The following is a 25,720-nucleotide window of genomic DNA, read 5'->3' on the forward strand; positions in this document are numbered from 1 at the left end:
AGTCATGTTACAGAAAGGAAGGTGCAGACATTAAACAGCTCTTCACAACTCATTGTTTAGTGACAAGCAAGAAGAATGTGATGGGAGAGAAGCTTAGGGCTAAAAAGCATGTGGCTAGAGGCCCTGTGTGGGCCCTATGGGGGTTTGAGTTACTCCCTTGAGGAAATTATGCTTAAGACAAGACTGAAGGTTGAGTAGGAAGGAATTGGCCAGGTGAAGAATGGGGAGAGAACATTCCAGTCTAAGGGACCAACATGTGGGAAGGCCTTCAGTGGGAAGGCAGGTTGGCATTGGGAGGAGAGCAGGGTATAGGAAGGAGGTGGCCAGTGGTTTGACTGAAACTAGTGAGGAAGACCCCGGTACAATGTCTTTATCCCATAATAATACTGACATGGCCCTATTCCTATCTCCACCTGGCTCCAAAATGCTGCTTTTCTTGACATATGGCACAGAAACACCAGGACTTACCTTTGACGTGTATGGACCCACGAGCAAGTGTTAAAGGGTCCTCTCTTTTTTTAGCTTCCTCACCAAACACCTGCCCTGCTGCGTTCTGCGTACAAATGACATCTTCCACCAAGGCCAGAAGTTTGTTGATGTCCATCAAGTTCGCTGAGTCCCAGCCTGAGGCAGGGGAGGGCACCTTGAGAGCTTTAAACAGTGAGCTGACAAGTCGACACATATCCTGCAAGTCATACCAGGTGGGTTAAGGGGACATGAGCCATAGGTGAGGGGTGGAGCATAATGGTCAAGAACATGTTTCCTGGTGCCAAACTTGGGTTCAAATCCCAGCTCTGCCCACTGAGATTCAATGTTGGACCTACCAGAGCTTTCATCTCTAAAATCTCTCTTCTATGATTTGAATGAACCCATTCCAGGTTGTATTCCTCAAAGTGTGGCACATAGTAGGGTTTAACAAATGCTTAATGAGTGTATAACTTCAGGAGAACGAGTCCCTTTTATGTGCTTCCTGCCTGGAAGTCTATAATAAGGGTGTGATATTTTGCACATAGTAGGTATTCAAAAAGCTCTTGTGTGTATACAGTTGATGAATCTCAGCAACTGATGTTGTCAGACAATATGAAGTTACCAGGCCCCAATTCCCAACCCCCTCCTCACCTCTCCCAACCCACTAACACTGGGGGAAGTTGAGGACATGCCTTGATCACTGCTTCAGGGGTCAGAAGACCATCTTCCACTGGCTGTGGGGAGGGAGGCAGGCTGGAGGACCCCCAACCCCATTTCCCAGTCTTCTGCTCCTTGGTGGCCCGAGGATGGGTGTTTCTAAAGATCTGAACGATCAAGAGGTTGATGGGAAACATGAGGAGTGAGCTCTCCAGCCCAATCATCACTTCCTGCCAAGTGAATTCAATTTTGCCTGCAGAAAGAGAGAGGGTCCAAGGGAGAGGTGGCCACTGAGAGCCAGTCCCCTCCACCCCTTCCAGGAGGTGGTATTCTGGGCTGTGAGGCTCAGGCCCACCAGCACCAGCCTGACCACCATGACGGTGTGAATTACCCAGGTCCATCTTTTGCTCAGCTGGGTCCTTGGGGACACCCCAGAACATGATGCTGGTCAGCATGGTGCAGAGGAGCAGGGAGAAGCAGCAGGACACCCTCTGGACACGAGTGAAGTTGCTCCAAGGGGAGCGGCTGAAGATGGAATACCAAATGTGTCCATCCTGGAAGCCAGAGGAGGTCTTCATGGAAAACAAGTGGCTGTGGGCAGGCAAGGCAGAGTGACAGGCATTTAGGGAGCTGGGAATGGGGAGAGACTGGTATCTTTGGAGTCATCCTGGTGTGAGAGGGAGGAGATTTAGTATATAAATCTTTCTAAGATTTATTATATTTATATTTTTCTATTATAGAAAAAAAATACAGAGTCATAGTGGGATCATTTGGAGTTAATATTGGAGACTCTGGACAGAGTTGGGTTGGAATCCCACACCGTTTTGCTAGCTGTATGACCTCAGGCAAGTGACTTTACTCTTTGTGCCTCAGTTTTCTTGTCTGTAAAATGGAGATTCAAACATTTTCCCACATGATGGATGAACTGTTGACAGTGGTAGCTGGGATGAAAAGTCGCCTGAGTAAATGCCCTGGAAAGCACCTTAATGCCCATTGATGTAAGAATGGCTGCATCAGATGTGGGACATTTATTATATGGAATATTACACAGCCAATAAGGAAATAGCTCGATTCAACACACTTTCCTGGAAGAATATTTAGAGTAATGTGTATAGCAGGGTGCCATTTAAAAAGATATAAAATAAACAACAATCTATAGTGTGTATATGCTTGTGTGTGCACAAGCATATTTGTATCTGCTTAAATGTGTTTGGAGACAGATGTGGAAGGATGCACAACAGGAAAAGGAGCTGGGAAGTAAGCAGAGCAAAGGGAAGCATATGCTGAAAAATATGTCTTGGATAAAATAATACAAAAAACAAGAACAACAAAAAACCAAACCCGTTGCTGTCAAGTCGATTACAACTCATAGTGACCTATAGGACAGAGTAGAATTGCCCCATAGGGTTCCAAGGAGTAGGTGGTAGATTTGAACTGCCCATCTTTTGGTTAGCAGCCCATCTCTTAATCACTGTACCACCAGGGCTCCAATACAAAAAAGGAATCCCCAATAGCCACATATTGAATAACCATCCAAATCAGTCTGTCCTCGGAGATTAAAAAAATATTGTTCTGTGACATTCACAAAGAAATATGGATAACTGTCCCAACCATCTCACCACCAGAAGACAATTCAGTCTTGAGTGCCCATGTCCCTCTGGGGCCATCATTCCCATCAGGAAAATTGGCTGATGATTACTACCACACACTCAAACCTACCCAGGTCCATTAGCTGAAATGTACGTTATCTGGCGGCAACTGAATTGTGATGAGATCTCCCTGGAGATGAAAGAACAAATAAAGAGCATTTGCTTTAAAAAAAAAAAAAAAAAAAAAAAAAACGAAAGAAAGTACCTGAATTGTTTCCTGTCCTGTTCCGTGGCCACCGGAAACACCTTATCAAGGACGCAGTCCCCAACATCAATGGACAGCCAAGAGTTGCAGAGGAAATGCCATTTCTGGTCCATTGCCAGATCATGGACCAGCACCCGGCTCACGTACCTGGAGAAGGGACCCACACTTTTGAGGATAAGGTAGGAGAATGAGACTTCTTTGGACACCATGACGGTAATACCTTTGCAAACTGAACCCAAGAACAAGAGCTCCTGGAAAAGACACTTGGTGTTTTTCTTCATTGTTCTTGATTCTTGATCAAAACATCCCAATCAGTGAGTGAATGTGGGGTGTTTGAATAGTGTAGAGAGCCAGCTCAGGGAGGTTGCCAGGTCTTTATAAATAGGCTGCAAGAGGGTGCCTTTTGAAACTATCAACCCCTCGGCATGGCATCAAGCCCAGGGCCAGCGTCCCAGCATAGCTGAGTACAGCTAAACTGTCTAAACTGTCTGTGTTCAGGGAGATGCAGTCTGGACTGTAGAAAACATGACCTTCCTGATAAACAGACTGTGGCATGTCCATACAGTGGAATATTATTCAACCTTAAAAAGGAATGAAGTCTTGATTCATGCTAAAACATGGGTGAACCTTGAAAGCAAGCTGACTGAAAGGAGCCTGGGCATAGAGTCCAGGAATCTGTGTTTCTCTGAAGCTGCCCAGCTGATGCTGATGGGTGGTCAGGCTGGGAACCAGTGATCTGGGTCACTAGTTTGGCTGCATACAGAATGGGGTAGAGTTTGGGCTCTAAACTAGCCAGCTGTGTGAACTTTAGCAAGTCACTTATCTTCCCTGAGCTTAGATTTTCTCACCTGTAAAACAAGAATAACAGTACTTGTCCCAGAGGGTCGTTGTGAGGATCAAATGAGAAAACACATAGAAAAAACATACAGAAGGCTTAGCCTAGTGCTCAGGGCAGCAGCTGGTCTCACCTCTTCTAGAGAATCAGCCCAGTGTCTGTTTAGTCTCCTCTATCGCTCAGTGCTTATCTTCACAGTATGTATCTATCCCCATTTTTATCAGCTTCCATTGAGTCAACCCCAACTTATGGCGACCCCATGTGTGTCAGAGTAGAACTGTGCTCCATAGGGTTGTCAACTCAATGGCTGATATTTCAGAAGTAGTTTGCCAGGCTTTTCTTCTGCAGTGCTTCTGGGTGACTCAAACCTCCAGCCTTTAGTGAATGAACATGCTACCCATTTGCATCACCCAGAGACTCCTATTTTACAAATGAGGAAGCTGGGGGCTAAATGAGAGGCTGATACTATGAAAGCACCTATGGTGGGCTCTCACTGGACCCAGGACTGCAACTTCCAGTCCTTCTCCTAGCATCTTGCAGAATCTTGTGAGGATCAGTTAAGTGGCAAATGTAAAGTGTCAGCCCTGGGCCTGGTGCGCAGTAGATCCCCTTGGATTGCTTGCCCTGACTCACCAGGATGGTTGGTGCCCTGAGTTGTCATGCCACAACCTGAGGCTCCGCAGGTCCCCCAGGGGGAACAGGGTGGAGAGCAAGAAGACATCCATTCCTCCTCGCTCAAAAACCGGGGTGTCAGGGTCTGCCAGGTGGTGGGGCTCACTCTCTCCATCCAAGCCATACAGAGTGACCGTCACCTGAAACCCAGAGATCGAGTGGCCAACTCAGTGCAGGAATCGAGATGCACTGGCCTCCACTTCCAATGAGACAGGGCCCTTCCACCCTCCCCTCTCCTCCCACCTTGTCCACCCGAGCTATTTTTCAACTGTATGAAGATTTTGGGGTGACACTGTCTGCATTCACTTCTTCAAGATGAGTTAAACTCATAAGATACTCTCTAGTAACCTTTTCATACTTTTCATATATTTATTTGTAAGGGCTATAGGACAGGAATTGTTTTATTTTACCCTCACAATTATATTCCCAGTGCCTCTAAAGTACCTGATACTGACAGATTAGTGGATGAGTGCCTACTACTATGAAAAATACGTATTTCCAATTTCCCAAGTGAAAGACATAGCTGCAGCAGATGCGGTCTGTGCTCCACCTACATCTCCAGCCTTACCATTGCTGAGGTTGCCATGCTCCCTGCACTAACTTCCAACTGCCAGCATCTGTGTCTCTGCCTGGGAACATTCTTTGGGTGCTAAAGGAGCAGGTCAGAAGTGCCGGAAAATTAATGCCACTTGCAAACTATCTTCAACTAACGATGGAGGAGAATTGGTGGATCAATACCCCAGCTCCCTCCTCTCTCAGGTGGGATGACTTTGAGGCACCTGTTCTTCCTATACGAGCTAATTTGCATGCAAGTAACCAACTAAATGTCTTAGTTATTCTTTGATAGGGATAAGGGAGATCCAATGTGCAGAGTGTCAGACCCCAACCCCCTCTTAACCTATGCTTCCTTTATCTTTTTAAAATATTGAGGCTTAGGGTGATACTTAGCTTGACAAAAAGATTCTTTCCTCTAAGAGACCGAAACAAAAAGAGAAGGGAAAAAAGAAAACCCCAACCACACAAAATCCACTGAGCTAAAGTCACTCCACAAGGGCCCAGTAAAGGCTTCTGTGGGTGGGACATGCTCAGTGACTGATGGGTCTTGTGGGGTCAGGTACCTTTGAGGAGGTGGCTGCCCCCCGCCGATGTCCAGTGTAGACTGTCACCATATAGTGGTACTGGGCAAAGGGATCATTGTCCTCCAGCACTGTGACCTTTACCTGCACAAAAGGATAGCATTAGGAGGGTCCTGCTCGGTGGGTTCATCCACCACGCAGCAGGCAGCAGTCAGGTGTGAGCTGGGCATTCACGACAATTAAAGGGAAAAAGCAAGATTATTTATGCAGCTTCTCATAAATAATTATTCTCATAAATAAATTATTTATGCAGTTCTCATTCTATCAGGTGAGGACTGCTCTTTGTGAAAGCAGAGTTTCAAGTAAAAGAAAAATTGTAAAATAAAAAAAATTTACAAAATGCATTGTTTCTTAAACGTAACCCAATGTAGTTAAATTGGAAATGAGATTGGTATTAAGTTGAGAATTTTCAATCTTTGACCCAGTGAACCATACAAACTCTGTTCACATATAAATCACCATAAGATTGATAACCAAATTATGTCTCTGAGGGGAAGTAAAAGGAACTAATATTAAGATGATTTAGTGAGAAAAATAGCCATAGTTGGTCAGGGCCTATAGTGGACTCTGTAATGCGCTGCCCCGATCTCCCTTCAGTGGAGGGCTTGTTGGCTCAGTTTCCAGGAGTGCTGTTGGTTGACAGCCTTCAGAGTAGACAGCTTGTTAGGGGTGCAAGAGTCACCTTGGTCAAGGTCACATGCCCTCCTGCGGTGGCAGACATTCAATGATCTATCAGTGGGGTGCCTGGACATTATCAAGACTTGGGCATCTTGACCCAGCTCGGAACAACTCCAGAGCTCCCCATGGGGTCACCTGAGCTGTTGTTTGGCTTCACTGCAACTTGAAACTCCCCCTGCCCATCCTACTTCCCTCTTTTCCATGGGGGTTGATCCCAGGGCACTCCCTGAAAACACCCCACATGCTCAACTCTGTCTCAGAGTCTGTCTTCCAAGGAACCAATCTGTGATTAAGGCACTTTAAGTTTTCGTGTTTAATCACTTAGGCGAATCAAAGACAGCAATATAAATGCTGAAACTATTATCTTATTAAGTTTTATACCATGTTAACATCCTGAGTTGGTGTTGATGTACATGTGCAAGGGAGGGTGGCAAAGAGGAGTATTTCAGAGCTTTTCAACAGTGCAACCGTGTATCCATTTATTTATTCATACATTCACAAATATTTATTGAATGCCTACAGTGTGTCAGGCATAGTGCATATATTGGGAAAATAATTAGAACTTCAGTTTTGCAAATAATTTGTTGTTGTTATTTGATCTCGTTTTTATCCTCAGACCTGTCTTATTGTCAGGTAGATCTGGGTTTGAATTCTGGCTCTCACAGGTGGCTTTGGGCCAGTTAATTACCCTCTCTGATCCTTAGTTGCCTTTTTTGTAAGATGATAAAGATCATGTGCAGTAAAGGGTTAATTCAGCAGGCTTGGGGTAGTCAAACTCTGCACATTCCAAATAAAGGACTGGCCCTAGACTGACTACTGGGAGATAACCTGTAACTATAGAACGATACTAAAGGTGCAGATAAATCCTTGGAATATCCTGTCTGATAAGTGTCTTTGTATACCAGGGGCCTTGGGCCACACCAGATAGTTTATATTAATAATGTGATTTATGGTGAGAGCCTTGGACCCCACTGTATCAGTGTGACTTCTGGAGGGAGTCTTAGAGACTGAGTAACTAAGGTCAGTCACAATGCCCAGTGCTGGTGTCATTCTGTGTGACTGACCTCCAATAAAAACTCTAGTCAACAATGCTTGGATGAGCTTCCATGGTTGGTAATACTTCGTGTGTGTTGTCACACATTGTTGCTGGGGGAATGGAGTGCTATTTATGTGACTTCATTGGGAGAGGACAACTGAAAGCTCATGCCTGGTCCCTCCTGGACTCAGTCCTGTGTGCTTTTTTTCTTTGCTGATTTTAATCTGTACCTTTTCATTGCAATAAACTGTAACTGTGAGTATAACAGCTTTTCTGAGTTTTGTGCATCCTTCTAGTGAATTACTAAGCCTGAAGGTGGTCTCAGGGATTCCTGACACAGGTACCTTCCCATACAGCTGCTATGAGCATTAAATGGAGTAATCCTTGGAATGTAGTTAAGTCCTCAAACAGTGTTTGGTATAAGAATCCTCAGACAATTTGCTGAAATGGTCACATATCATCTTTCTCATTTTGCAGATAAACAGCCTGATAGACTTGCTTGCCTGAGACAACCCCAGGGGTCAAGGATTGAATTAGCAGCTAGCCTCTTGCCTCCCTGCCTGGGCTCCATCCCTAGAGCCCCTTGGAAGGGGACATCCCTCGCATCTCCCTCCCATTCGTGGAGACCAGCACAATCTCACCTTGGCCTTATCCTGAGCGTCCTTCCTCCTGGCCCAGATCACCACCAGCACGTAGGCCACGCAGAGGCAGCCCACCGTGGTCATGACCACAGGGTTATCCTCGAAGGTGGCAAAGAGCTCAGCAGTCTGGAAGACGTCAATGGCGTTGGGCATCACCAGGAATGTGCTTCCAAAGAAGGTGAGGTGGTTGCAGAGGCAGTGTGTCTGGGAAGGGGTGGTCCGTGGTCCCACCTGCAACCCCCAAAAAGGCCCTGGGTGAAAACGCTCAGGGAGCACACCCTGGCTCAAGCCTAGGGGAGGAGAATGATGTTCTCTTTGACAGATGGACACTGTACTGGGGCATGGGGCTGAGGAGACTGCTGCGAGTCTCCTCCGCCCCATGATACCCCTGAGGTTTATTTTTAATTAAAAATTGATTTTAAGTGCAGAGAATATTGTCTGTAACAAACATCTTTGTGCCCATTATCCACAGTGGGCAACTGTGTACATTTTGTCAATCTATTTTGTCTTTTCTTACATAAAAAATATTGCAGGTAATGTTGAGGTCCTTTTTGTCCCCCAGCTTTCTATAAGAATTTTAAAAATTTGTTGTATCTCCTTCTAGTACCCTCCCCTGCCTGATGCTCATTCATATGTCAAGTATTTGTTGAGTGCTAATTATTTGCCAGGCAATAGGCAAAGTGTTGGGGGACACCCAGGGTGACCAATTCATCTCAGCCACCCAGGACATCCCTGTTTTTGAGGCTGAAAGCCCCACATCCCAGGAGACCCCTCAGTCCTGGGCAAACAGGGATGGTTGGTCACTCTGAACTGAAGAGCAAAAAGATAAGAGTTCGGGGGAACCAGGGGAAGAAATAGGGAAGGACAAATGTTTAAACCTTAAGCTCCCATCTCAACACTAGGAAGGTATTTCCTAGACTTTTACTGCCCTTGGATCCAGGTGACGGGGGCACCTGCCCTAGCCCTCCTTCAGCTGCACACCTCTGCACAGGATGAGGAATTATGGGGTCAAGAGATCATGTCCACCTGGTACTCATATCACCCAAGGCTGGGACTAGGGTGAGGAGTGACTCCCTCCTTAAATTCTGGGCCCCAGGCTTCACTCTAGTCCCAGACTTGGGACCCCCAATTTTAGACCAAGGTTTTGGTACCTTGAACCTCAGAATTGCTTGCTTCCAGGGCCTGACAGATCTCTGCCTCAGGTTCATCCTTCCAAGCTGGGCTGTGCCACTGGGCTAAGGGCGGCAACAGGTGGCTATGTGGGGGGGTGTGGATTAGGGAGTAGAGGTCCCACATGGTGTGGGACAATAAGGCTGGGGGAGGGAAGAGACAGGATTGGGCCAGGGCATGGGCCTGTATATGTCCTCTTGCTTCAGACCCTGCGAGTATAGGGTCAGGCTTTCCAGAAACCCCTCAGCCAGCTTGCAATCAGCCCCCAGTGCGATTTGACAGATAAAGAAGATTTAATTCAACCACACAACTCAGCACCACCTTTTTATCCCAGGGCCCACCAAGAAGTGATAAGGAGGAGGGAGGGAGAGCAGTAAAAAGATATATCCAGAAAACACTTCTCTGCTCAAGCACCTGGTGAGGAAAACCTCCCACAGCCCAGACTTGCCCCAACAGTAACTCCTCTCTTTCCCTTAACAAGCCACCCAGCCCAAGGATGATCTCTCCACAAGGGCATAGTGCCAACTGTTTATGTACTTCATGAGGGTTTTGTTCCATGTTTGCTCCATTGTTTTTCTCTCTATTTCCCAATTCTGGTCAGCATTTGGCACACAGCAATGGAGCTTGCTCGAACACCTGGACACACCCGGAGGAGGTGGGATTGGATTCAGAGAAGAAACCCAAGCAGGTGCCAGGACAAGACCTTCTTCGCACTGGGAGCTGGGGACCAGAAATGATTCATACCTAACATCTTTGCCCTCCTGGGTTTTCACAAAGACCTTAAGGGCAATGGTTTTCCCAACATTTTCCAGCCTGAGAAGCCCTTTTAAACACCAGAAATTAATCAGTGAATCCCCTCATGACAGTAGTTGCGCCCTTATTATCTTTTGAGAAAATTTATACCCAAGAATATGCTTTCTCAAACATCTTGCAGTAATTCTGCCCCTACCTTCCAGTAAGGGTCTGCAGTCCATCGATTTGGAACTTTTCTTTAACTATTTAGAGAATTCAGAGATGGTTCTCCATCCAAACTTGATGATCTCATTTACTCATTTATGGGTCCTCAATGATCTCAATACATCTACATCCATATCTCTCTCTCTCTCTACCTGAATCCCACAACAATCTTAGGGGGTTATTAGGAAGATTTGATGAGATGCAAGCGAAGAGTGGAACACAACACCTGATGTGTAACAAATCTCAGCTATGAGTTCATTTCCTTGGAAATGATATCTTGGCCTCCCTCAGCAATCCAGAGTCCCCAGGCCTCCTGAGTCATTTATCCCTTCCTTCGTTCAATAATCACTTACTCCCAGTGATGAATAAAGAGGCACTGTTCCTGCCCTCTTGGGGCTCACAGTGCATGGAGGGAGATGTTGATTAAACTGTCTCATACGCAAATAAAAATTATCACTCTGTTTAGTGTGATTGGGGGGGTGTGCTCTGAGAATTTGTAATAGAACGTCTGACCTAGTTGGAGTTGGGGGGGTGGCGTTAAGAACAGTTTTCCCGAGGAAGTGAAGCTTGAGGCAAGATCTGAAGGAGAGTTAACTAGGCCAGGTGGGGACGGTGCATTCCAGAACAAAGGGAAGCATATCCAAAGGCCCTGTGGAGGGACCCAGGACAGTGCAGCAGAGGTACTAAAAAAAACCAGTTGCTGTCGAGTCTACTCTGACTCATGGCAATTCCATGTGTGTCAGAGAAGAACTGTGCTGCACAGACTTTTCAATGGCTGATTTTTTGGAAGTAGATTGCCAGGTCTTTCTTCCAAGGAGCCTCTGGGTGGACTCGAACCTCCAGTCTTTCAGTTAGCAGCCAAGTGTGTTAACCGTTTGCAGCATCCAGGGATACAAAGTACTCAGAGGAGACCCTAAATGAGCTGTACACGTCAATCAAGCTGCCCTGTCTCTTTCTTCAGTTCCCTCTCCTTACCTGGCACCCAGAGCTGTCCCAGGTTTCCTGGCCCTCATCCCAGAACACACAATGGGACAGGAAGGTGGTGATGCCAACTGTGAGGTCCCTGACGGCAGTCAGCTCCAAGTCACAGGCAGGGACCACAGTCAAATAGTAGACACCTTCTCCAAAATGCAGGTCCTCTGGTCTCAGGATCCATGTGGACAGTCCATCTGGAAATGCAGAAAAGGTGGTTTGGGGTCAGCCTGAAGCTTCATCAAGATGGACACTAACAGGATGGGGAGAGGAGGATCCAGGCATCCTGACAGGGAAGCAGACCCTGATGTCTCCTCAATGTCCTATGAGTATCCTCTCCCCCTGAGACCATGAGTGTAGACAAGGAATCACTTCCAGGTCAGTGTTCAGAGTCTGGGCTGCCAAGTCAGATAGACAAGTATCCAAATGCTGACTCTGCCTCTTATTGGCTGTGTGACCTTGGGCCAGTTACTGAACTTCTCTGTCCTTATCTGGAAAGTGTAGATTCCAATAGCTCCCACCCTAGAGGTTGTCATGAGGATTGCAAGATGTCAGTTCTGTAAAGTGCTTGTTAGCTTCTTCAGGGCACATGGTAAGTGCTCATCTAATGTTGACAAAGAATAACAAGAACAAGCCACTGAATGTGCAAGTGGTTTTCCCTTTGTTTCTTTCTACGGCTTCTGATTCTCAAGTTTTTAGCTGGTCACACCCCAGAAGCAGCTCAAGAAACTGGCCCAGGTAATGGGACCTACCTGGATCAGCTGTTGGTGGAAGGTGAGTTGTGGCATCATGGTTGGTCTCGTTAGGGTGGTAGCCATAGCCCAGGGTGAGTGTGAGTGGGATTCTAGGTCTCCAGTGCAAATGTATCCCCAAAGCGGCCTCCCCTGAAGTCAGGTTCACCCGCAAAGCCTCAGGGCCGGTCAGGTTCAATACAGTCGGCTCGCCATATCCTTCTGAAAGCCGGGGCAGCAGGATCTGTTGTTAGAAAAAATCAATCAAGGCTGTGTCAGGAAGGAAATGCCAGTGAGCACCAGGGCTTCTTTATGCAGCTGTGCATGTTATTCACTGGTCAAGGGCAAGCACCTGCGGAACTGAAATGCAGTCTGTTCTTTCCTCATTGTATGAGTTTCCTATTGCCTCTGTAAAAAATCACCACATAGTTGGTGGCCTAAAACAGCACACACTTATTATCTTACAGTTCTGGAGTTCAGAAGTCCAAAACCAGTTTCATGGGGCTAAGTCAAGATGTCACAGGGCTGGTTCCTTTTAGAGGATCTAGGGGAGAATCCATTTCCTTGCCTTTTCCAGCTTCTGGAAGTCCTTGGCTCACGACCTCTTCCTTACTCATTCCAGTCTCTTGCTTCCATCATTATTGCCTTCTCCTCTTTTGTAGTCAAATCCCTCTCTGCCTCCCTGTTATAATGACCTTGTGATTACATTGGATCCTCTTGGATAATCCAGGATAAGCTCCCATCTCAAGATCCTTAATTTATTCACATCTGCAAAGTACCTTTGCCATGTAAGGTAACATTTTCACAGGTTCTGGGGATTAGGATGTGGCCATCTTTCGGGCCATTAGGGCCATTATCTAGCCTTCCACACTCATGACAGTGTGCCCTGGCTGTATCTGTGCAGAAATAGGGATGACTTTTTCTAATTTGCACAAAGGTGCTCTATGAACAAGTGGTATTTTGACAAACGTGCTGAGCAAGTAAGTGTAAAGGTCAGTGTAAGTTAGGAGCACAAGCCTTAGAGGCAGAAACACGTCTGTTTGGATCTTGGCTCTGCCCTTATTAGTTGTGTGATCTTGGGCCAATTAACAAACCACTTTGAACCTCAGAATATTCAAATTATATTGCATACAGAATGTTTGATAAAGTGCCAGGTATACAGTAACTCTCAATAATTAGTAGGGGCTATTACTTGGTTGGAGCCCTGGTGACACAGTGTTAAGAACTGCTAACCAAAAGGTCGGCAGTTCGAATCCACCAGCCACTCCCTGGAAACACTATGAAGCAGTTCTACTCTGTCCTATAGGGTTGCTAAATCAACTCGACAGCAATGGGTTTGTTTTTTTGTTTTTTGGTATTACTTGGTTAAAGCAATTGACTGCTAAACAAAAGGTTGCCTGTTCAAATCCACCAGCAGCTCTGTGGGAGAAAGATGTGGTAGTGTGCTTCTGTAGAGATTTACAGCCTTGGAAACCCATGGGGTTGCTGTGAATTGGAAATGACTTGACCGAAATGGGTATTACTTGAACAAGGTCCCTAGGTGGCGCAAATAGTTTGTGCTCGTCTGCTAATCTAAAAGTTGGTGGTTTGAACCCACCCACCAGTACCATGGAAGAAAAGGCCTGGCAATCAGCTCCTATAAAGATTACAGCCAAGAAAACCTTATGGAGTAGTTCTACCCTGTAACACATGGGGTTGCCAGGAGTCAGAATCGACTTGATGGCAACTAACAACAACAACATTACTCTAACAGGTGTCCCTTGGTGGTGCAAACAGCTAATGCACTCAGCCGCTAACTAAAAGGTGGGAAGTTCAAGTCCAGCCCTCAATCTATTTCCCAAAAATCAGCCATTGAAAACCCTGTGAAGCACAGTTCTACTCTGAAATACATGGGTTGCCATGAATTGGAATCAACTCAATGACAACTGGCTTAGCGGCATTCTGTGGTAGACATGGAAATGTGCTGCCCAGCTCCTTCTTCCAGGAAGGACTTGCTGTCCAGCTATGGGGAGTGTGGTCAGCAGACAGGCAACAGGGTCTGCCTCAGCTCAGAGACTTACCTCACCCATCGGCTCACCTTTCCTGGCGCAGCCAGACTAAGTGAGGGCGGGGTACAAAGACTCTAACATTCTAGCCTGTTGTGGGACACTCAGATGGACAATACACTTTCCATAGCTCCCCTCTGGGTTTTCTGAGGCTTGGTCAGGCCTGCATTGCAGTCTAACACTCCCTCTTCCCAATTCTGTTTCCTCTCCTTACTCATGCCAGGTTTTGATCTCTAGCAAATATCTTGTGCCCCAAAATCTTTCTCAGCATCTGCTTCAGAGAACTCAACCTGGAACACCTTCCCTCTAGTAACCATGGGCATGTCTCTTTTGCTAGTTAAATTGTATGCTCACCAACAGGCAGTTGTGTTTGATCTTAAACTTGTTATTGTAAATGTCTACTTTAATTACATATTTCATATAATAACATACATGAGAAAGTATGATTGTGAAAAAAGAATACTTTACATAAAAAGTCAGGTTGAATGCTTTGAGAAGACTTAATAGAGATGAATTACTAAAAATTGTTACTGAATTAGTCATTGGTGAGAAAACTATAGAAGATGAGAAAGAATTGTCGTAAAAATCTTGAAGGAATATGAACTTAGATTGCACTACGGCATGTTTAGTTTTTGTTTAACTTTAAAGAAAATCTAAGTGGACATTGTAGAGGCTGCGCTATGGGAGTGGTTCTTGCAAAGAAGATGGTTAAAATTTCAGTAAACAGATTTAAAGAAAAGCTCTTGGCAGTATAGTCAAAGATTGGCCAATGAATGTATGTTTGTATGTTTTAAGTTAAAATGTGTAGGTAGGATGAGGATCATTTTTTATGCGTCCCCTCTTTACCCATTTTTTTTCATAATCAACCAACTATTGGTCCCAGCCAAACTGAAGAAGACAGAAACATCTTCTGACTTCTGACAACACTCCCAACTTCTACCTCGATATTCTCCCGCAGATTCTTCACAGGTATGAGTTGTCCACTAGGGCTGGTAAGATGGAGGCCACCAACAGTCCCACTGACATCAAAGCGGCTGTGGGCTAGGAAGGGGCTCTTTGGGAAACTCGTCATCTGAAACCAAGAGCAAAGAGTGTTGGGCAAGACATCTGAGGGACTGGAAGGTGAAAGGCCCCCTATATGAATAATGAAGTATCCCAAGATGGGGCAGAGGAGTAGCCCCTGCCCTGTGGGGGGAGTGGAGGGCACCACCTTCAGCTGCTGCTGGTTTTCCATGCATGTCTCTGTCCTCTAGGGCTGTGGCCTCAGAGAGCTGGGCCTCGATAACCCAAATCAGACTTGCTTTGACTGAGCAATTACTGGAATGTAAAGCAGCCCAAGCTTTTCTTCACAGCAAAACCAATAAGTCTCTAAGAGAAAGATGTTTCTCTACATTCAATAGGACCAAAGGGGCAGATAGCTAGATGAGCCCAAATCTGAGGATGGAAAAGTGCACAGGATTGCAGCCCTGCCTTTGCCAGTTCCTAGTTGTGGAACTAAACCTAAAGAGCTTTCTTTCCAATAACTGACTAAATGAAGGCTGCTGTAGAAAAATTTTGCAACACAGCAAAAAAAGCCTGGATTCATGAGCTAGAAGGTCTGGGTTTGAATCCCAGCTCTGCCACTTACTAGAGGCCTTGGGCAAGTCACTGAACCTGTCTGTGTTCCAGTTATTCATCTGTAAAATGGGCATAATAATAGTTTGTAAACAGCAAGGCTGTTATCAGTGTAAATGAGCAGAGGTGCAGAGGCATGTGAGAGTGCTTTGCAAACTAAAGGGCTGTTCTTGAGGAGGTTATTAGTATTGTTACCCGTATGTCCACAGGCTCATGACTGTCTGCTATAGAGCTGAGGGAGGAGGAAGCAGGAAGAGTGAAGGTCGCAGAGTTAGCAGCAGCGACATGCACAGAGGGGCCTCGCCAGCTCTGTGGCTGTATTCTGGCCACGAGGTGAGAACAGAGTTGCCGGGAGAGAAAGGAGAAAGTCACTGTTAGAGAACAGTCCCCACACCTCCTGCACTACAGGGAATGCCCAGCTTTGCCATCAGAGTGGGCTGCTCAATTTTGATCCTTTAGATAGTTCTTCATATTTGCATCCATAGGAACAGCATAAAAGGCAGCTAGCTGACTCCCCCGTGGATTGTGAGTTCCACGAAGACAGGGCTTTTGTTGGCTTTGTTTACTGCTGTGCCCCCAATGCCTAGAACAGTGCCTCGCACATGGTCAATAAATATTTTTGTTGTATGGATAGTGGGCTTTGATGTAGACATTTCTCCAGGCTTATCTCCTGGACCTACTTTGAATTTCTGGTCTCATGGTCTCCCAGCCCTGTCTTTACTGGCCCTTGACCTTGACGCCTCAGTTTAGATTAGGGATCTGATTTCAAGTCACTTTTCCTAGTTCTGATCAGCTTCAGGATGTGGCTTTCGGAAAATATTCCTGGGGCCTAGAAAAGCAACCCTGGCAAGAGGGACTAAGGAATGGTGCTTGGTGCAGGGGTCCGAGGACACTGCCCAATGGAGCCTTCAGCGTCGTCCAGCCCCTGCTTCTCAAGTGGACGAATGGAGGGCAGAGGGCATCCCCACTTACTGTTTCTAGGTTCGGTGAGAGAGAGGCACTCCATGGTGAAACTCCCAAACCAAGTCTAACTTTAACCGTCAATGGGCCTATAGAGCAATGGGCTCAGCCAGACACACTGGTGGCTTGGTTAAAGGTAAGGCTGTCACTGCCCTTGCAGGCCTTGTCTGCACAGCTCCAACACGAGCCATCTCCCGGAACTCAGCTGGCCTAGCTGGGCTCAGCACTCAGTGCTTCCTTACCTGTACTATATAAATAGCCAACACAGTGGCCTTTTCTAAGTGAAAAGCACTTTCCAATTTCAGGTACCATCACTTCTCAGCCCCTACGGCCACCTCCTGGGCTCTACCGACCACAGAGACTCAGGTGTGTGGGGAATGAGTGAGATCTGGGAACAAGCTTTCTTGGGAACCCGCGATTACCTGTAGCTGGTTACCTGTTTGTGTACACAGACATGGAGGGGGTGGCCAGCATGGCTGGCAGGCCCCCAGGCAGGCTCCCCTGCAGGAGGGCTGTCTGTACGTGCCCCACAACGCCGAGCAGCTGTGGCACTGTGGCAGTCTGGGAGAGGAAACAGGAGAACATTGCTATGGACTCATTCCCTCGTGCCATTCTTGGTGACTGTCACCAGGCTAGTGTGGCACCTTCAGTGGGACTGGGAGAGGGCAGGAGAGTGAGACAGGAAGACAGGCATGGATACCGTTGATTGTACCATTCCAGTACACCGTATGTAACAATGAGAGCAAGCACTTAAGAAGACTCCAAACACTGACTTGATCAAACCCTTGTCATCCTCACAGCAACCCTAGGAGGCAAGTCTTGGCACTCCCCATTTAGAAAGTGAGGAAACCAAGGTACAGAGAGGACAAGTGACTTGCAGAGGTCACACAGCTGATTGGGGAAGAACTGGGATTCACAGAGGTGCCTGGCTTCAGAGTCTGTGCACTGAGCCAGCACGCTGTGTGCCTCTCTGTGCTGCTTCATCTAACCCCAACACCCACCCCGCCCAGGGCTCATTCTGTGGGAAATGGAAACTGAAGAAAGAAATTTGCAGGGTCACCTTCATCTTGGCTGGAACACCCACCTGGCTGCTGTAGGCCTCTCTGGGCTCTTCTGGTCTATCACTCAGGGAAGCCTCCAACACGCTGCCCACAGCCTGAAACAGGTCCCTGGTGGCTGCCTGGCGTCTCTGGTCCTTAGGATGGGCCCTGGCACTCGCTGCCAACAGGGCCTCACTGGCATGTTGAAGAGCCCGGCTGGCCTCCCACTAGGTTCCCCAATGGAGAAGGAAAAGCACTGTGAGCCCCTGCCCAGGATAGACTGGCCCCTGTACCATTTGAGGCACAAGGACTACAGTGGAGGGGAGTAAGACAGAGATATAAGCCAGGGGAGAGCTGGGCCAGACTGTATACAGCTGTCACACAAGCTGCCTGTATTTCTGACCTGGGGACAGGCCTTCTCTCCCTATGAGACTCTACGTTCCTTCAGGTGAGTAGCCAGGCCTGGTCTGTCCTAGAGTGCCATGCACAATTTATAGTATATAGCAGGCATTCAGTAATATTTTATGACTGGTCGGGGGAGATGTTGGATGGCAGATGGATGGAGGGTTGGATGAATGGATGGATGGTTTGATGGATGGACAGTGGATGATGGATGAGTGTATGGATGATGGATGGATAATGGATGAATGGTTAGATAGATGGATGGCTAGACAATGGATAGATGGACATAACATTTATTTTAATTTTGGAATTATATATGTATTTATATATTATTTGTTTAGTGTCTAGCTACCCCAGTAGTCTGAAAGTGCCATAAGGTCAGGGACCATGTCTGTAGGCTCAATGCTGAATCCCCAGTGACTTGCACAGTAGCTGGGACATACTAGGTAAGCTGTGTAGGCAGACAGGCCATCACACCCAGATTGAGATACAGGAGACTAGAAGAGGGCACCTTCCCTCTCTTGGCACCACCCATGTAGGACCCTCAGAAACAAGATGGCAGAGGTCTTGGTGGTCCCAGGAGAGTCCCATGACTGAGGCATTCTTCCAACATGTGCCAGGCTTAGTTATCACACACCCCCATGGGGGTGCATGTGGCTGAGTGGGTGGGAAATACTTACCTGGGCCAAGGGTGTGAGTTCCTCACTGCGGTGGGTCACCTCTCTGAGCACTTCAGCCAGCCTCTGCACCCTCTGCATCTCCTCCAGGGTGACAGTGATGGCAGACAGAGACCCCAGCACATGCTCTCTGACCTTGGCACAGTGAGGGAAAGGTGAGGAGAGTAATCGTAATTCCAGTGGCTTGATGAAGCCATTTCAGAAAGATTTGTGGTCAGTGTGAGCGACCAGGCTCATGTGGGGTTTTCCAAAGCCCCATAGACCTCCATTTGCCTAGGATGTGTGGTAGGCAGAATAGCATTCCCCTAAAGTTGTCCACATCTTCATCCTTAAAACCTGTTAATATGCTGCCTCACATGACAAAAGTGACTATACAGATGTGATTAAGGATTTTGAGATGAGGAGATTATCTGGGTGGGCCCTAAATGTAATCACAAGGGTCCTTATAAGAGGGGGCAGGAGGCTCAGAGTCAGAGACAGAGATGTGATCGCAGAAGCAGAGATCAGAAAGGAGAGAGATTTGAAAATGCTATGCTCCTGGCTTTGAAAATGGAGGAAGGGGCCATGAACCAAGGAATGCAGGCAGCCTCTGGAAGATGGAGAAGACAAGGAGCGGATTTTCCTCTAGAGTGCAGCCCTGCTGTCACCTTGATTTTAGCCCAGTGAGACCCATTTTGGGCTTCTGACCTCCAAAACTGTAAGATGATAAATTTGTGATGTTTTAAACCTCTAAATTTGTGGTAATTCATTATAGCAGCAACAGGAAACTAATACAGGATGTCTCAAGCTTTCTACAAATTTTCAAATCAAATCTGTAAAGTTTGACATCATTAAAAAAAAAAATGTGTCCAGGGTGGTAGTTGTGACCAGAATGGTATGAAATCCAGAAATTACATTGTTTAGTTGGCACAGTGTGGATAGGAGATGTCATTGGAGGCTTTGGGTCCCTGTATGCATTTGGAGGGGTTGGGTCAAGGATTCCCCTTTAGCCATCCCTCCACCCCTGCCTTGAGCCAGACCGTCTTGTCTTCTGGGGCAGATGCTTTCTAAGCCATACAGCCCTAATGAGGGACTGACCAGGGGCTGGCTTTGACAGCAGCAGGGAAAAACTGAGTATAATCTCAGCACTACCCAATAGAACTTTCTGGATTCATAGAAATGAATACTTCTGCTATCCAATATAGAAGCCACTAGCCACATGTGACTACTGGGCACTTTATAGGTGTCTAGTCTCACGTACTTTGGACATGCTATCAGGAGGGATCAGTCCCTGGAGAAGGACATCATGCTTGGTAAAGTAGAGGGTCAGTGAAAAAAGAGGAAGACCCTCTACGGGATGGGTTGACACAGTGGCTGCAGCAATGGGCTGAAGCATAACAACGATTGTGAGGATGGCACAGGATCGGCCAATGTTTCGTTCTGTTGTACCTAGGGTCGCTATGAGTCAGAACAGACTTGACAGTACCTAACAACAACAGTGAAACTCAGGAACTGAATTTTTCATTTTATTTAATTTGAATTAATTTAACTTTAAATTTAAGTAGCTGCACGTAGCTAGTGGCAATAGTTTTGGGTAGCACAGATACAGATGAACTGACATTCGCACCCACATGGCCTACAACTCACAACTCTCTCAATCTGAAAGTCTTACACAGCCGCTGCAGAGTTTGAGCATGGCTGCCATCAGCTCAGGGTGGCTCTGGCTGCCATCCAGGCTATGGCTTGGATGGAGGAAAAAAATCCCGTACTCGCCTTCAAGTCGATTCTGACTCATAGTGACCCTGCAGGACAGAGTAGAACTGCCTCATAGGGTTTCCAAGGCTATAATCTTTATGGAAGCAGACTGCCACATCTTTCTCCCACAGAGCAGCTGGTGGGTTCGAATCGCCATTTTTTCTGTTAGCAGCCGAGTGCTTAACCACTGCACCACCAGGGCTCCTCTGGAGGGAAGAATAGGTGTGTATATTAGGAGGCTCTTCTCTGAATGTTCTGGAAGGGAAACTAAGGTATGGGTATCCTCTGTCTGCCCTTTCTCACCCTGCCCTGTGCTCCCAGAGGCTACCTGTTCAGAGGCATCACCAGCTCCTGTCCCTCTGGCCAATGGATTCAGCCAGTGGGAGGCCCAGCAGGAGACGAGAGGATAGAAGGAGAGAGAGGTGGAAGACTTCATTCTCCCCATGTCCTCCCTGCCAGCTCACTGTGGTTGGCTGCATGGTTCTTCTGAAGCCGCTGCTCCTGGCAGGGCGCCCTCCCCATACAGAGCTACCCTCTCTGGATTCTGGTTGGTCCTGAACTCTCTCTTGTTTGTTCCCTAAACTCTCCCTACACTTTTCTGAATAGACTTTTCTTAAGATATCCTCAATTGCCCAGTTTGAGTTTGACATTTGTTTTGGGCCAGGAATCTGACATTCCATGGGGAGACTTTTTTCAGAGTGCATGGTCTGTGCGCTTAGATACCACAGGATGGTCCAGCATGAAGTTTGACACATATAATGCTCAAAATGAATACAAGTGGGAATGAAGAGCCAGGCTGTGTGTGTGTGTGTGTGTGTGTGTGTGTGTGTGTGCTTGCACAGGACAAAACTGAATCTCTCATCCATCATCAGTCTCTTCAGGGTGACATGCAATTTAGGAGCAAAACAGAGAGATGTTGGCCAAGGGCTTCATTGTACCTCTTGCAGATGGGTCTTTTGGCTGAATAATCACATTGGTAGCTTTGGAAGACTACCATATCCATGTAGCATACAGTGAAGAGTGGATAAACCCATATGTTCTGCAATAGCTGTGTATATCATTAGATTGTAACACATAAAACGACAATGGTTGAATGTCAGCAATTTCTTATGGGTCATGTGGTTTGACCTATAGTTACATTTAATGTAATTCTTATTTAACTCTCACCAGACCTTGTGAGGCAAATACTATTATTATCCACATTTGAAGATGGGTGACTGAGACTTAGACAAGGTCAGTCACTAGCCTGTGACAATACAGATGGTAGTGACAGAGCTGGGACAACATCTAAGGTCCCAAACCCAATCCATTAACCATATGATCTAGGCCAAGTCACTTTTCTCTTCTGGAGCTCAGTTTTGTCATCTATAATATAACATAAAGGGACTGGAGGGACGATGTCTCAATTCCCTTCCAGCCTGCGACACCATGAGAGTGTACAGAGAAAGCAGGTAACTGACAAAGCAGGCATTTTCCCCCCTTTATGGCCACTCACTGAAGGACCAGAAGAGGGAGGTAATACCCACAACTTGGAAGACACCAGTGGCATCTCCAGTGGTATCTCCACTGGTGGCTGAACCTCATTCTCCAGCCAAAATGGCTGCATATAGACCCAGGGCCCCAGTGGAAGGATGTGATAGGAGCCCATCTCAAGTACCTTCTTTCTGGTGTCCATTTCCAGCAGCTGCCCAAAGCCATTCCCTGGGCACTCCTGGTTCAGCACGGAGGACACAGACTTGGCCAGCTGGAAAAGCTGCTCAGAGCCATGCTCCCCTTCCAGAACAGCAGTAATGGTCTCTGACACTGAAGCCTGGAACGCCGCATCCTCCACACGTGTGTCTCCAAACCTTACCTAAGGGGGAAACCAGGAATGTGCTCATGCAGAGAAGACCTCAACTCTGGTTCTCGCATAAGAACCTGGTGCCTGAAGTCATGAGTCTTCACGTGGGGACAGGCTTGGAAGCTTTTGTGCCTGGCATGGAGGCCCTGGGCACTTCTTGGGGCTTTAAGGCAGCTGGCAGCCACCAAAACAAGCCTTGGGCAAGTCATTGCTTCACCCACACTGCCCTCCTGACTGTGCTCTCGATCCCTGCCAATTGCACCTGGCTGTGACCCTTGAAGTGTTCCGGGATTTATCCGGACCTCTGCCCTCTAGCTTTGTTGGTAAATGATGGTTTCCTGGGCTTCTTCCTTGGACTCTCTGAAGGCACTGGTCTAACTCATCCTTGGGCCTTTCTGTATCTCAGCTTTCCTAGCCTCATTCCCAGGACCTTATTCTGGCCACTAAGCCATAAGACCTACAAAGGCAGAGACCATGGCTGATTTGCTCACAGCTGTATCCCCAGGGCCTGGCACATGGAAGTTGCTTTGCAGATATTTGTTGAACATTGAATCAATGTTGAGTCAATCAATGACTCATCTGGCCATGCCCCAAGCCACCATCCACCCAGCCACCCCCTTGGTGAGGTCCAGACAGCTTAAGAAGTTTTCTCAGTAAAGAAGCAATGGCCATGGTCACCACCCACCTTAACCATGGCATAAGTCTGCTGCCTGCTGCCTGCACGGTCAGTGACAGAAATGACCACTGTCAGCATAAAGTCATTGCTTTCCTTTCCAAGTGGTAGATAAACTGATGCGAGGGCTGGCTCGGGGCCACAGTGTAGGCAGGAACCTGGAAAAATGGAAATCAAACAATAAGGGGTGCCTCCAAGCCCTGGAGAGACTGCAGACCTGCCTGAGTGGAGCCTGACACAAGGACACAAAAGCCACAGCTCACAAAGGTGCGGCAAGCACTCAAGATTCCATACCTTCAGGGAAAAGGCAGCCATATATACTGATCCACTATCCTTTCTAGGCAACCTCATGCTGCTCTGACTTTGGAATAATTTCAGGAAAAACACCCCATTTACAAAGTTGTTGTTTTTAATTCTAAGTGCTAAATTAAAAAATATATATATATCTTAAAAATAGTTTAAAACATATCCAAGCTCAAACGTCACTTCCTTTACAAAGGCCTTCTCTGGGTGCTCTATCTGAAACAGTGTCCCTGTCATATAGGTCTTTGTTCACCAGCTGTCTCTGCCACTAGACTGTGAAGACAGAGGAGAGGGCCAGGACTTCCTCTATTTTATCCGCTGGTTTATATCCAGCACCTCGAACAGAGCTTGGCATTCAATACATATTTGTTGTAAAGAATGAACAAAGGAATATCCTTTGTATCCTTAACACATGACCCATTTACCATTAGAATCACTAATCCATTGTACAGTGTGCAGACAATCTTGGAGCTGTAGAGTTGCGATGGAAAAACTCAGTTTTATGTGGTCACAACTTACCTGCTTCCTGTTCAAGCTGTAACAAACCTACTTCTTACCTCTCTGCAGTGTTTCCAAGTGACAGCAGGATGAGGTAAGCATGCCTTGGAGCTGGGGCCTAAAGTTTAGGGGATCCCTCATTCTACAAACCGATCTCTCATAGAACACACTCTTTGAAGCTCCCAGAGAGAGCTGAGTCCCTCTTCTTGGAGAGGACGTGCCCAGGGGCCAAGGGAAAGGCACAGTCCTTGGTGGGTACCTGATTCCAGACAGAAGCAGTACTGCAGTGGGGCCGGGGCCGTGGAGGCATTGCACGAGATGGTGAAACTCGTCAGAATGTCGCCCTCCTCTGGGGTGATGGTGCAGGCTGGCACCTCGGGGGGAGGCAGGTTGCTGATCACATAGGTGTCCTGCCCATAGGCATGCCTGGCCAGTGCTGGGGATGAAGGTAGGTGGTGCTCAGGGGGCTGTGTGGTTCACACACATGCCATCATGCTACAAGATCACCTGGGAACTTGTTAAACATGAAGATTCCTGGGCCCCTCCCCAGACCCACAGCCTCAGACTGTCCCTGGAGATTCTAGAGTGGGGCCCCAAAACCTGCATATCTAACAACCCCCTGATGCAGGGGGACCAAGGGTCTCACTTGGAGAGATTGAGTACAGATGGAGGAACAGAATCAGGCCAACCTGAGCTTGAATCCCAGTTCTGCCATTTATTAGCCATGTGACCTTGGACTTAACCTTTTTGAGAGTCCATTCCTCACCTGTAAAACAGGGCAAAAAATAATACCTTCCTCACAGAGCTTTCCTGAGGAGTACGAATATTGGGAATAAATGACTGGGTCAACATCCAGAGCCAAGGGCCAGTGCCAGCATCTGGAAACTGGCTAATCCTACCTGGAAGCCCATGCTCTTCCAGGACCCCACAGCACCATGAAGAGGTCTCAGTTGACCTGCAACAATGTCCCACATTGCTTGGTAGAACTTGTTTTTCAAAAAAGGGTATGTGGACTTCCAGGCAACATGGCGTTATAGTCAGAAGCACCACGCTGTTCCTCCACAGCAAAGATCAGAAAAACTAAGTCAAACAGAGTCACACATCAATCCTGAAAGCCTAAGCATCAAATAAAGAGATAAAGAACTCAGCCAATCACCGAATGGAATAAGAAACTGACCAAGAACAGAGAGCAAGGAGAGATACATGCAGAGGTCCCCTATGAGCTACAGAAGCATGGATCCGCCATCTTGGACTCCTATTGGAGATCAATGAACAGGAGGTATGAGAAAGCAGCTTCACAGACCTTCCAGCAGGAGACAGAACAACCGGTAACCAGTGATACACACTTTCTCACCCCCCACCCTTTTTCACCCCCACTTAGCCTCCTCTGCTTCCTGCAGCCACAGTCTCTTGGTTGGGAAGCACAAGCTTTACCCCAGTGTTGCTTGGATCCCACCCGCCCGCACTGACCGGCTTCCTGAGTGCCTTTTGTTGGCTGCTGGTGTTGCATTTTTATGCTTCTTTAGATTTCTTCCTTACCTCTCACCACCTCCCCCTCCATTCTCTCAAGTACCTGGCACCGTGTGCCATCTTTGCTTCTTCCTGAAAGGCTGCGAAACACTGCTCGACTGGGAAACTGCCTCCCGGCCCGTACTGCCACCCTGGTAGGACCCCCGGAACTTTTTGTTTGTTTGCTCTGATTTGTTCTGTTTTGATTTGTTTTTTTCTTTTTCTTTTCTCGGCTTGGGACCCCCTTCTAGCTGGGCAGTACTGCGCAGCTTGGAAGCTACTCCCTTACTCTGCGCAGACACACAGGGACAACCCTGGGGGCATTTCTCTCTTCTTTTTTTTTTTTTGGTTTTGGTTTATTTTTGTTTCTTTGTTTTGTTTTCTTCTCTCTCTTATTCCCTTTTTGTCTTTCTTCAATTCTAGTTTCTCTATTCATTTTTTTCTTTTACCCTTTTTCTTTTTCCCCATTTCTCAGTCTCTCATCTCTCCACTCCAATAGCAAGCTCCCTTAGCAGTCTTTTTTGTTTGTGTGTATGTTTTTGGCTCCTGTTCCTCTCTCCTCTCTCTCATCTTTCCCATAGCCATCTTAGCTCCACATGTCACAATCTACCCCCTCCT

General features: G+C 47.0%; 1 protein-coding gene across 1 annotated transcript in view; it reads right to left on the reverse strand.

The window, feature by feature from the left end:
• The window catches only part of LOC101340975 (polycystin-1-like protein 2), a 99,284-nt gene that overhangs the window by 33,360 nt on the left and 40,204 nt on the right, over positions 1-25,720 (reverse strand). Inside the window, exons 11-27 of the mRNA XM_012555923.1 lie at positions 23,853-24,029; positions 22,805-22,950; positions 21,937-22,131; positions 18,549-18,680; positions 17,511-17,693; positions 16,863-16,987; positions 15,662-15,788; positions 14,793-14,924; positions 11,829-12,051; positions 11,080-11,273; positions 7,978-8,208; positions 5,605-5,706; positions 4,448-4,626; positions 2,980-3,126; positions 1,517-1,716; positions 1,161-1,378; positions 469-685 (exon numbers count right to left, since the gene is read on the reverse strand). Of these exons, the coding sequence (XP_012411377.1) occupies positions 469-685; positions 1,161-1,378; positions 1,517-1,716; positions 2,980-3,126; positions 4,448-4,626; positions 5,605-5,706; positions 7,978-8,208; positions 11,080-11,273; positions 11,829-12,051; positions 14,793-14,924; positions 15,662-15,788; positions 16,863-16,987; positions 17,511-17,693; positions 18,549-18,680; positions 21,937-22,131; positions 22,805-22,950; positions 23,853-24,029 (2,928 nt within the window). The remainder of the gene's footprint in view (positions 1-468; positions 686-1,160; positions 1,379-1,516; positions 1,717-2,979; positions 3,127-4,447; positions 4,627-5,604; positions 5,707-7,977; positions 8,209-11,079; positions 11,274-11,828; positions 12,052-14,792; positions 14,925-15,661; positions 15,789-16,862; positions 16,988-17,510; positions 17,694-18,548; positions 18,681-21,936; positions 22,132-22,804; positions 22,951-23,852; positions 24,030-25,720) is intronic.

The sequence above is a fragment of the Trichechus manatus genome, unplaced genomic scaffold (genome assembly GCF_000243295.1).
Source record: "Trichechus manatus latirostris isolate Lorelei unplaced genomic scaffold, TriManLat1.0 scaffold00053, whole genome shotgun sequence".
NCBI classification, from domain to species: domain Eukaryota; kingdom Metazoa; phylum Chordata; class Mammalia; order Sirenia; family Trichechidae; genus Trichechus; species Trichechus manatus.